The following is a 12,509-nucleotide window of genomic DNA, read 5'->3' as shown; positions in this document are numbered from 1 at the left end:
AAATGACGTCACCTTCGTGTTCCCGACGGAATGATTGTCTCGATAGTGAAGCTACCGGAAATCATGCCGTGTTGAAGTCGTGTTGAATCCGTTTGTTGAGTGTTTGAACGTGTAAATCGTGATTAATTTTTAAATAGAAATAAGAATCTCTCAATAACGTCGTACCTTATGTTATTAAAATCGTTTTATAGCCATTAATTGAAAGAAGAAACAATGTCAGCCTGATTCACGCGAAGTAATGTAAACAAACTTATGAACACTATTTCGCGTGAAGGAAATTGACAACCGGAAGTAAATATGATGGATGGTCCTTTTGGCGGGAATTTCAGAAATTTGCCGGGAAATGTGGTAAAAATCTTGATGGAGATGGACTATGTTTTGAATCATTTGAATAACTTCACATCTCTGGAGACAAATTTTCAGTGGCAAATCTAAGCGGGGGGGGGGGGGGGTTGGGAGTTGCAACCCCCCCCCCCCCTATGAGGGCCATCGTGATTTGTTATTATTATCATAATTTTTCATAACACCAACAGCATTGCGAGTTTTACTAAAATAGGGGTGCTAGACACATTTTGCTCGCTTTTTTTTCTATACGCCATGTGTGGGACCTGAAACAACCATGCTCACCTGCAGCAAATAATTGTCTCCCTAACCCTTTGGTCTGCTATATCTCTCCACCACCTCAATCAATGCTACAACCCTCCCCCCCTCCTTTGAAAAAATCCTGGATCCGCCCCTGATTTTGGTTATGTTTCGAATGAGCTTGAAGCCTTAGAGGTGCTTAGACAATTTGAAACTGCTACAACAAGTAAATTCTGTGTGTTCTACTGCAAGAATTTTGCAAGAAAAGGTATGTTGGCATTTTTAATTAAAAAATACTAAGCTCTCTTCATGATCATTTTTCCTTCCCTCTACCCTCCTCCTCCCAGAGTCCCCGGAAAAAAATCAAGAGAACAATTATTCTAATTTATAAGGTCACAACTATGACAACTGTAGTAATAAATGATTTTTATAGTATATATGTATTAACTTTTTTTCTTTATAAGATGTTATGTCATCATATACAAATGGCATGGATCACAGAGACATTCTGTAGTATTTGTTAATAGCATGTTGCTTAACCTGGAAAATGAAATAAAAAATTCTAAAAGAATTTGCATTACACCAAAAGTGAAAGAACAGAAAGAGAAAAATGAAAGAAATGAGTTGAATTTGGTGTGAAATGTGATTGTCCGGGTGAGTGTAGTCTTGAAAAAGACTATAGTAGGTGGCGACTGACGATTCCACAACCTGAGTGTAAGTCATCTTCAGAGTCCAATGAGAAAATGAGACATAGTCGATAGTAATATTTATCTGTAACAAGTAATAAAAATAGAATTAATTGAGTGATTTATTCATTTATCTACATGTGAAATATATTTATTAAATCTTTTTTTTATAAAAATAAAACCAAAACAGATGTTCGGAAAAAACATAAATTGTTCTTTGAAGATGCTAAATCAACAATTTCTAGCAGAATAGAGTTTGATGGCACACCATCCGTGATAAATGGCATAAAAGGTCTATGATTGTCATCATGGTATTGACAGAAACAAGGCTGATAAAAGGCAATATCTTGAAAAGATGCAGGTACTTGAGTTATGATTAGAAACAAGTCAATGTCTCTCTTAACTATCTCTCTAAAGAAATCTATCCACACTTTTGCAGGACAATAGTGATCATTTTTCATTTAAAAAGCGAAGATTTCTGGTTCAAAATACTAAAAGGTTTGGCTGCCCTGCCCTACTTCAGACTATGAGGTAGTTTTGATATTAGTCATGATGAACAATTAACAAAATAACATTGTGTAGTACCAGAAACTATCCATGCCCCTCTCCTCACACACACACATAGGGATGTTGAATTTCTGAGGGGTGGGGCTGGATCAAAGAAGAAGCTCGAAAAACCATACCCTCTTCATCGCATCATCCCCGTATAGTCCATTTATGGGAGTACCCCACTCTCCCACTCCGGGCATACAAGAATAGGAGCCTGTAAGCGCCTACATGCCTACGAGCCTATGCGCCTACATTACTGATTAGGTTTGATTGACGGCAGCGAAAAAAACAAATTTCAGCGTGCAACTAGGAGCACCGAGGTCGTATGTTTATGAAAATAGATGTAAATCGATTAAAAAAAAAAAGAAGTCTAAAAGGATATAGTTTCGACATACAGTTGTGAATTTTAAGAGAAAATTTGAGCTTAAAAAAGCTTGTCATTTTGGAACTCGCGAAGTAACGTCCAAAGTTTAAAACAACTATTTCGTGAGTCCCAAAATGACACAATAATTATGCGCTGTCATTTTGGAACTCGCGAAGTAACGTCCAAAGTTTTAAACAACTATTTCGTGAGTACCAAAATGACACAATAATAAAACATTGTTACGATTTTGCAAACAATTGCTGTTAAAATACTTTGCCTAAAATCTTACCTTTATTTTTGTACGGAACTTGGAGGTAGTCCTCATGTAAGAAGAGAAAAGCTTTAAGAAAAGCACAGAGCCATCTTGTTTGTTGTTGGTCACGTCACGAGTCGGTACGACGGAACGAGTCCGTCGGGAACACGAAGATGACGTCATTTTCGGGATGTCGTTTTGAGTCTCGCGAAATAGCCTCTACCAGGGTGTTCTCCTTCCTAACAACCACAGGCAACCCACAAGACACTTTTGAAATGACTTTTCAAACATTTACCAAAAAGCGAAGAAAATTAGATTTCTGACAGTTACTACTATTATTTTGATGCTTTGAAGACTTAGGCAAACCTTTTCTTTACTTTCGATTTAATTGAGACCATTTTTATAGGCCAGTGTTTGTTTGTTGGGTTGTCAAGGTGCTCATTACGTACATTAATTAGTTAGGCAAATATACCAATCCAATATGGTGGATCTTATTAATCCTTATTCTTTCAGTTTTTAGCCGTATTTTCGATTGAAAATGCCTCAGTCTTTTCTAAAACTAAGCTAAAAACCTACTGATGCTAGAGAAATACTTATTTTTAAAGCCAAACTTTTCATCTCAGGACGGCATGCCGTCAAATTATTAGTCGATCCATTCCGGAATTACGTATTGAATTCGAAACGTTTAAGATTTGAAGTCTTCTAGTTGTTCTTCAATCTCGTCTTCGTCTGAACATGGGCTGTGGATCTTCTGCTTCTGAACCAGTAAGTAAAATCGATCGTTTAATTTAGGTAATTTTAGATATTTTGGACCCGATGTTTTTACTTGAATTTACAATTAAATACGATGACTTGTAAGTTTATATGAGCACTGAATGATGTTGATTTTTTTGGTTATAATCTCTCTTTTCAGGTACATGTTCAACATGTACAGCCAATTCAGCAAGTACAGCACCATCCTCCACAACAAGTAGCTACCACAACACACTACGCAGGAGCACCAGGTTAGAAATTTGGTCTTGTGGTCCTAAATACGATTTATTATTGTATTGATTTTCTTCAATAATTGAGACTCCTTTTCTTCAATTTTTTATCGATAAAAACAACCTGAAACAACCTAGGTTGATCTAAGTTGGAGCACAGCTAACTGCCCTAACTCACAGATCTAATTGTAATTTAGCTTGTTAGGTTTTGTGTAGGGAGGAAGTCAGAGAACCAAAAGAAAAACCCTAAAATCAAGGGAGAGACCTTACACTTATAAACTCTACTGACTTGTGATGGTAAGTCCAGGAGTCCAACCTAAGACCCCAGAGGTGAGAGGGATACATAGACTACCACAACACCACCCTTGATTTCCCTTTATTGATTTGTCTTACACTTTTTTGCTTCCATTAATATTAACTTTGACTGTTTGTACTGCTGAATAACGAAACAAAATTAACTTAATATATCATGATGTATGAATAATTTTATCAGGACCACAGTATCCTCAAGCACGGTATCCACAACAACGAGGTCCACCTCCTGGCTACCGACAACCCTACCCCCAACAAACTGTAGGGTATGTTCAGCAACCTAATGCGGTGGTTGTGCAAGACCGTGGAAGCTCCGCTGGAGATTTTATGGTTGGAATGGCAGCAGGAGCAATGATGAGTAATGCTATGCATGGGCCTCACTATGGCAATCACCATGGTTACCATGGTTACCATGGTCACGGTTTCCATGACCACCACCATTCAACAGAAGTACATCATCATGAACATTTCCATGAAGCACCAGACCAACAAGGACAGGAGTTTGACTATGGGGTTGACCCTAATGGTGGGGGCTATGATGGTGGAGGCTATGATGGTGGTGGATATGACGATGGCGGCTATGATGGTGGCGGCTATGATGGTGGTGGTGGCTTTGACGGTGGGTTTGATGATGGTGGTGGATTCGACGGTGGTGAATAAGGACAAAATGACCTTTTGAATAAATGCAATTTCAAAGAAACATCTACTCAATACCTTGTGTGGTATGGTGCAAGAGATGAATCAAGAATTTTCTAAGATCCTGGCATTGATATGTTTCAAAGTTTTGCATTTTATATATAGTGCACATAGAAATATTAATATAACTACTCATTTAGTTACACAATTAGGGTGTTTTGTATGTAATTATTATTTTAACTGCTCTCAGTTAAAAAGACTATTATTGACAAATGATGATTGTTTAATCTCCCCAAGTATACTTCTAGTACATGAAAATGCCTGGCTATACATCAGTAATGGGTGATATTGTCCAAGGTAGGATTCATGAGTAAAGAAAAAATAATAATAAAATGGAAAACATTTATCTAGATAAACTTCACTTGGCTTACTTAAACACTCTCAAATTTAATTTCCATCAATTTCAGTTGTTGGGTTACCTGTGGTATTTGTGCAAGGTACGGTCACCCTTCTAAAAAAATACAAAAAGAATCTGCTCATAGACATTTGCAAGAATAGGACCTTTGCACGATGGCGTCATTGACCTATACTACCAGAATCCCTTGCACACTTTCTTTTGTTCAGTTTATTACCACCAATTGTCTTACTATTCTCATGAGGGAATACAAATTTAAAATAAAAAAATTTCGCGAAGCATTATGGTAGTGGGAGTCAAATGACGCCGTCGTGCAAATGTCCTATTATATTTGATGTTTTAGTGGTGTAGCTGAGAAGCTTCATAGGCTTTGAACAAACCAACATTTATTTAAAAACTTCTTCTAAACTGCACGAGTCGAGCCTTGTTTTGGTTACCACAGGCAGCCCAAGGCAATGGGGATAAAATGAGATGACTTTAAGTCATATAATGTTTAAAAACACTCCTGTGACAGGAGTTACAAGCAGTGGACATTTGATATATTTTAATTAGGTTTTCCATTTGGCCATGCATTATTTCAGTCATCAAGCATTCAGTGCTACATACATTCAAACAATTTTTTGAAATTGGTAGTTTGAAATGGAAAGCAATTTACCAGGCCAACTTTATGCAGCCACATTTCTTGTGAATAAATACACTTAACTATTCAACAATTTATAATACTGATACAGATGTAATTCAATTGAAATTAAGATCATTAAAATTTATCATTTACTTCATATATAATGTTCTTTAGAGTTCAGTAATAGGGGTAGTGGGGGACGGGTGAGGAAAAACACAAGGGAGTGGTCATTTTTTATGCAACAATCTTGGCGATGGGGTCACCCAGGTATTGGCTAGCAAGCGAATAACAACCCCTTCCCCACCCTCCCAATAAAGAGTGAATGGGTTTTCCATTGCAGACCACATTTCATTGAGTTGTTTCCATATTCATGTATCTTCTTGTGCACGTGTGCAACCAATGAACAAAGAACAGTTTCTTTTCTCTGGCGTTCCTCGGTGCTGACCAAGAGAAACGCAGGCTTTGGGGATGAAGAAGAAATGATATACTCTAGGAAATGACACGGCGTCTGAACTCAGAGGTATATTGGGCTTCCTGTGGTAGCAAACCCACGTGTTTTTTGGTAAATTCAAGATGGCGGACGAAGATTCGGAAGTGGAGTTGGGTTTCGTCGAAAAACCAGAAAATTCCATAACATTATCAAGTCCTTTCTTCCCTAGTAAAGTCGGCGGGAAACCATCATGGCTTGACCTAGAAAACCTGCCGCCTTTACAGCTCTTAAGCTGCAAAAGTTGTAAAAAACAAATGGTTTTTTTGCTTCAAGTTTATGCGCCGGTTCACGAAGACGAACGATGTTTTCACAGAACTGTCTTTGTTTTCTGCTGTAAAGACGGAAAATGCCATAAGAAGGACTCCAGTGAAGCTTTTCTTGCTCTACGAAATCAGCTTCCTCGAAAAAATAAGTTTTATAGCTCTACAGCTCCTCCAATATTCGTTGAGGGAGAGACTGTGACGCTAAAAACCCTGGACTCTCGATTTAGACCTCGTAATTTTGCTTGTCTTTGCGAAACTTGTGGTTGTTTAGGAGATAAGAAGTGTTCTCAGTGCCATGCTGTTTCTTATTGCTGTCGGGATCACCAGGTTTTTGATTGGAAGGCTGGACATCGAAAAAAATGTTCAAAACTGGCAGAGGAATTGGCTTCTGGTAAAGTAAAAGGTTAGAAATATGTCATAGTCTAATCCTTACAGGGGATTTGGCCTTTGCCCCCTGACCCCACCCCCTTACAGTCACCATATCTCAGCATTGCAACCAATGCAACATTTCTTGCCTCACCCCTTCTATACCCACTTTCATTTGTACATACTTTTATGATAGAAACGTCTACATCATGATCACAGGCTGATTAATTTTCAGCCAAGTCATACCTTATTTCTGACTAAACGTTACTCCCGGGGGGGTACTCCCATATATGGACTATACGGGGATGATCCGCTGAACAGGATATGGTTTTTCAAGCTTCTTGTCATAAACAGGGTATGCAATTTCACTCAAGTTCCAAGTTCTTCCTGAGTTTCCTGTCATATTCAGGGTTTCTACTTTCATATTGACCGAAACTGGTTATTATGGTCGTAAAAAAACGATACGCAAGAAGACATGATAATTGAAATAGGAACTCAGTGCAATAAATTATATCTTTTATCATAAACAGGGTCCACAAATTTGAGTTTTTTTATCATAAACAGGTTACCCCTTTCAGAATCCCAGCGGAACACCCCTACCCAAATTCTGCCGGAATACACCCCCCCCCCCCCCCCCCCCCGGGATGTTACTGGTCAAATTGATCAGCAATCCAAAGATTTGACCAAAAAAGTCCTAGTTCTGGCTTGAAATTGTCTGATTTCTGGCCTATATTTTAAGCCCTGTGTATGTCCTCTAAGTTAGTACCATGTTTCCTACTCACACGAAAACCACTCTAAGATAATGACGAATTCAATATTGACCTATTTGGGCCACTTCTATATTGACTTCTCCTCTTATTGTTTTTAGTGGACATGCAATCAAAATCAACAAACAAGCTACTTTTTCCAGAATTCGAGATCATCACAGAACCAGAGCCTTCAGAGGTGGAATCTGAAGAGCGCAGTGAAAAAGAGCGAATGAAAGACTTTGAAAAAATAACTAAAAAACTTGACCAAGTTGATCTTGGTGGCCAAGACGATAAAGAGCTGGAAAAACTTGCAATGGCTGGGAAGGAAGACATCTTGGCTGATAAGCAGTTCAGGGTATTTAAGAAGAGAATCACCAGGCAACCTGACCAGGTATGATGAAAAGTTAATACAACACTGTTTTAAATGCTACATGCTGATTTTATCGATGAGTGGTCAATGGGCAATAGATTTTGACCTTCACACTCAATAAGCTAAAACAACCTCTGGGCTGATCTAAGTCAGGGCATAGCTAACTCACAGATGGAACACTGAAACAACCTCTGGCATGATCTAAGTCAGGGTAAAATCAAATTGGTTTTGCGGAGGAAGGAAAACTGTAGAATCTAGAGAAAAACTCTTGAATTAAGGAAGGGACCTAACAAATTCTAATCACGTGATAAACAATCCAGGAATCAAACCCAAGTCCCCAGAGGTGAGGGGCGAGTGCACTTTAACCATGCTACCCCTTCCTTTCATAAAAAAAATGCAATAACTAGTGATGATCCATATCTGTTAAGATGCTGAGATACCAGCGTGGAGCAAAACCTCTTTTTGTATCAAAACAACACCAACCAAGTAATGAGTTGATTCCAAAGTGTTCTTGTGGGGCCAATAGACAGTTTGAATTCCAGGTAAGTATGTTACAGATTCACTTCTAGAGGTTTCACAGCACAATGTTCAAAAGAATGACAAATTTTAATGTATTTGCATAATTCTATGCAAGGGCTTTTTGCTACCAAGAGAGCTTTTACACACCTTATTAGGTAAAACCAGCCGGCTTCACATTGAAATGCGTTGTTGTAACATACGAAAGACAGTGCATAGAAGTACAGTATGCAAATACATTAAATGTCGTCATGATTTGCACTGTAATTATTACAAGCCATACATCTAAAATCTTTTGTTCTGTAAGCTTCCTGTTGCAAGCAAACAAAGAGGAAGACTGGAGTAATTTGAAAGGGAAGGGAGTTTGGTAGCATATTCATGAAATCTATGGTGTTATTTATATTCCTCTAAACATATTGCATTGAGTGCTACTGTATGTAGGTTCTGCCATTAGTGACCCATCCCTTCTTCCCCCCTCCCCAAGTAATGATTGTTCCAATGCCATTTTTATTTTTCTTTAAAACAGATAATGCCACAGTTACTAAATCACCTCGGTGTTGACAGTGTTGAGGAAAGTATTGACTGGGGTACTATACTTATATACACATGTACCAAGAACTGCGAGAGTGATACTGTTGCATATCATGAAGAGTTCGTCTGGAAACAAGATTTTACAGATACTGGTATTCCTGGAAATGCCCTGTTCTAGTAATCTGACTGGTAGGCATCAGGGCTTAAAATAATGGCTGATCAGTTGCCAATCATGCTCACAGGCCAAATTAGTTTTACCTTAGTCATTAGTTTTAGCTTGGTCAAAATGATCAGCAAGGCGAAGATTTGACTGGACAAGTCCCAGTTTTGGCTGGACAATGTTCAATGTCTGGCCGCTATTTTAATCCCTTGGCATTCCTTCAATTAGCCGTGTTTAATTTGGTAGTATACAGGACACCACAACTTGATTAAGACTAGCAGTTGCTCATTGGGACTGCAGTGTAGCCTGCGGCTGCGTCACATACGGAATTTTCTTCGGATGTGATGCAGACTACTGCAGCGGTGTTTTAAATACAACATGATCAGGTGAAAAAGGGTAGTGGTAAAATTTGTAGGAGATTATTATTTGTGTATTAGGGCGTAATGTTTTAGCAAGGGGGTTTTAAATATTTTTCAATATATTGTAGATACATGACCACATTAGCTTCGCTGTAATTTCATCATGTTTATAAAAAAGGCAAAGCTATTATCATCATCATTATCATCATTATCCACAATCAAAATATAGGTGGTCTCAAAAAGAATATATCTCCATTTCTGCATTTACATGTAAAAATATCCTTCATTTTTCTTTTTCTTTTTCTAAAAGAAATACAAGGATTGATTCAAATTTTATTTTAAAAGACAATGATTTTTAGATAAAAAAATAAAGTGCCAAGGATTACAAGATGTTATATTATAGTCATGATAACATCAACTGACTTGTAACTGTCGACCTGTATTAAAAGAAAAAAATTCCAATAAGTTTTTATGTTTCTCAGTTGTCACTCCAATGAGAGAGGATTTGTAAATTATGTATCAATAGTTTTTAACTCGTGGATACTTGAAGTGCATAGAAATAAGTTATTGCAAGGGGTCTGAATATGCAAATGTACCACTCACTCACTAACTCACTAAGATGTTAGCAGATCGATAAATTATTCATATTTATAGTTTATAGGAGCAGGCGTAGCTCAGTTTGGTTAGTGCGCGACCTTCAGAGCTTGAGGTCCACGGTTCGATCCTTAGGATCTCCACGTCTGTTTCGATTTCTCTCTAATCTGTGTAGCTTCAGCTTTAAATACTCTTAAAACAGAGCACTGATGGATCCGAGAGAGGGGGGTAAAGTGGGGAACTGTCGGATTCCATTGATAGCAGTTGAATTTCAACTGAAGGAACTGCCGACGTTTAATATAGGTACTTTACTTTTTTTACTGGTATTATAACTTACGTGGTCTGAGTTGTATAACTCTGTCGAAGTATTTTGGGTGGAAGAAATCCTTTTTGATCTCCTGGGCAGAGGATTACATTATTGGTGGATCTGAAAAACTTGTAACCATCTGAAAGAAAAAAAAGTTAGTAAATAAAATCCCCAAAATAAAGTGACTTCAAATGTAATTTTTACACAGCTCACAAGCTTCCATGAGAAAAGTTTGAATAATTTGGCCATTTTTTCCAAATAGCTTATGTTAATTGCAGGATATCATATTTTACTTTACCTTTAATTGCCTTATCTATGTCAACAAAGACAAGTATTTGACAGCTGGACCTCATGCCACTGATGACACCATCATCGCCTGGTTCTCCTGGTGCAAAGTGAATATGATTGCGTGCCATTCTGGACCAAACCCTATGTGACATAAATAGAGGGATATTACATGAGCGTGCAGAGATACGAAATTTATCTTCTAGTGTAATATTCTGTTTATTATATAATTGTCCATAAAATCAACTTAATAAGCTTTTAATTATTATGAAAAGTTTTTATTTATAAACTAATTAGCAATGGTAACGATATTTTCACATGTGAAAATAGCATGTTATTTTCACATGTGAAAATATCAGTTTTTCGAAAGGAGAAATATAGGTTATTTTATGGATAACTATATGATAATGATATTATTCATGCACTAAAATGTTGAAAATAGACCTCTCTTTACCTTGGACATAACGTTTTCCTATTTTATTTGTCAAAACAGTTGTGCATGAGAAGGTACATGAATATGGATACAACTCATGAGAAGACTGTCATATGATATGGATTGGACTTAAACAAAGAAACTTATTCCCAAGAGAATAACGTGGTCAATTGGGAAAACATTATACCCAAGGCAAACGGTCTCTATTCAATGTATCTTAAAGCAAGGTCTTTCCTGACCTGTTTTTGAATGAACTGCATGCCTCAAGGTATGTCCCATGTACTACGACAGGTGCCTCAGTTGAGCCTTTGATTGGCTGTAGGTCCAGACCATCAACCTGAGAAATGAATAAATGAATGAGACGAATTGAACAATAGAAACATAAATGAAATAGTAAATTCAGAATGATTGAACACTTAACTAGGCGTATTCTGAACTAATTGAGTAACTAAATAAGTGATTGGAAAGAACATGAATTATTTTACGACGCATTCAATTTCCCATGCATTACAACCATTTTTGAGTGCAATTACAGAGCTATATTACATGGTCTGTGAACTGGTTTTGAGCAAGTTTTTTTGCTGACGTCAGCGTGAGGAAATTTTCTCCTTTGTCTTCATGCTGCATATGTCAGTGTTTTGAGCTTGTTACTTTTCAAGTTTGCTTGTTTACAATAAAAAAATGTTTTTCAACGCACTCTTAAGGGGCTCTAAAAAATACGATCCTTTCATTCTAAAACAACCTCTATATAATGAATGAGAAACGGAAATACAAAAAACAAATTTTAATTTTGCTAGTGTTGTGATTATCATTTTCATTTCTTTCCCATTTTGTCCTATTTTTTTCATTTATTCAATTTACTCAAGCGTATGGCCCTTGATTTGCTTGATCATCAACCTTCCAATCTACCACCTGGATTCCCTGTTGTACTCCCAAAATCTTCTCTTGTCATTTTACTTCCACAAATTTATGTTGGAATCCCCCCCTCGGTGTACTAGAGAAAACTGATTCAGTTCAAAATCTCCATCCACGAATAAAAACCACCTATAATACCAAAACACAGACTCAGGTCCATATGTGAAAAATGGAAATCAAGTCAGAGAGTCGAGGTTCGGTTGGTTGTAGCAGAATTGCACAACTTTTAATCACACCTCTAGGGCCTGGTTCGCACTCCTACTGATTTTGGCCTCAACTAGGTGAGTAGGAGTGTTAGATGCCTCCAAATTCTTGGGCGTGCAACCACGATCAAAATCATTAAGATATAAAGAAGGATGCAATGTTGGTTGAAATCTACAAGAGAAGCTAATAAGGAATGCAGTGTTATCGTCAACCAACGTGACGGTGATGAAGAGTAAAGGAAGAACAATCCATCCCAAGAATAGTACCTACTAGTCATATCTAGTAGATCGTGGGACCTCCCCTCTGTTAGAAAAGTCCTTTTTCGATTCTCAATGTCTATACAGATATATCCAAGGCTTTGAAAGCTTCACTCGGGAGATTCCTTCTCAATGCATAGAAGAGATTAGCACAAAATCTCAATTTAAAACACTTCAAACAAAGTAGCTGCAAAACGTAGTTTCTTCTTGCGTGAGGAACGTGAGGATTCCCTTAAACTTTTTATTGTTAAGAGGAAATTTCATTGAGTTGCGAGGAACAACATTATGCCTAACACAAAACCTGTTTC

General features: G+C 37.5%; 3 protein-coding genes and 1 long non-coding RNA gene across 4 annotated transcripts; 2 read left to right on the top strand and 2 right to left on the bottom strand.

The window, feature by feature from the left end:
- Window positions 1-993: 993 nt before the first annotated feature.
- On the bottom strand, window positions 994-2,574 carry LOC116302221 (uncharacterized). Its single transcript, XR_004197836.2, has 2 exons — window positions 2,471-2,574; window positions 994-1,353 (listed from the first exon to the last, which is right to left on the bottom strand). It is a non-coding gene; the product is annotated as an uncharacterized LOC116302221 (long non-coding RNA).
- A 128-nt stretch (window positions 2,575-2,702) lies between these two features.
- Window positions 2,703-5,566, top strand: LOC116302229 (uncharacterized). Its single transcript, XM_031711458.2, has 3 exons — window positions 2,703-3,199; window positions 3,348-3,438; window positions 3,911-5,566. Exons 1-3 carry the CDS (start codon window positions 3,170-3,172, stop codon window positions 4,387-4,389), a joined length of 600 nt encoding a protein of 199 aa, XP_031567318.2. The 5' UTR covers window positions 2,703-3,169; the 3' UTR covers window positions 4,390-5,566.
- A 408-nt stretch (window positions 5,567-5,974) lies between these two features.
- Window positions 5,975-9,252, top strand: LOC116302228 (uS5 assembly chaperone PDCD2). The gene is made up of 4 exons (XM_031711457.2): window positions 5,975-6,558; window positions 7,390-7,661; window positions 8,069-8,182; window positions 8,683-9,252. The coding sequence occupies exons 1-4, from the start codon at window positions 5,976-5,978 to the stop codon at window positions 8,863-8,865; spliced, it is 1,152 nt and encodes a 383-aa protein (XP_031567317.1). The 5' UTR covers window position 5,975; the 3' UTR covers window positions 8,866-9,252.
- A 275-nt stretch (window positions 9,253-9,527) lies between these two features.
- On the bottom strand, window positions 9,528-10,530 carry LOC148905030 (tRNA 2'-phosphotransferase 1-like). The gene is made up of 3 exons (XM_089024086.1): window positions 10,406-10,530; window positions 10,138-10,246; window positions 9,528-9,643 (listed from the first exon to the last, which is right to left on the bottom strand). The coding sequence occupies exons 1-3, from the start codon at window positions 10,521-10,523 to the stop codon at window positions 9,610-9,612; spliced, it is 261 nt and encodes an 86-aa protein (XP_088880212.1). The 5' UTR covers window positions 10,524-10,530; the 3' UTR covers window positions 9,528-9,609.
- Window positions 10,531-12,509: the final 1,979 nt, after the last annotated feature.

Source organism: Actinia tenebrosa, unplaced genomic scaffold (assembly GCF_029948245.1).
Source record: "Actinia tenebrosa isolate PJP-AT-01 unplaced genomic scaffold, QUT_ActTen_1.0 PGA_scaffold8__29_contigs__length_14323225, whole genome shotgun sequence".
NCBI classification, from domain to species: Eukaryota; Metazoa; Cnidaria; class Anthozoa; order Actiniaria; family Actiniidae; genus Actinia; species Actinia tenebrosa.
This window is presented reverse-complemented; position numbering and strand designations above follow the sequence as displayed.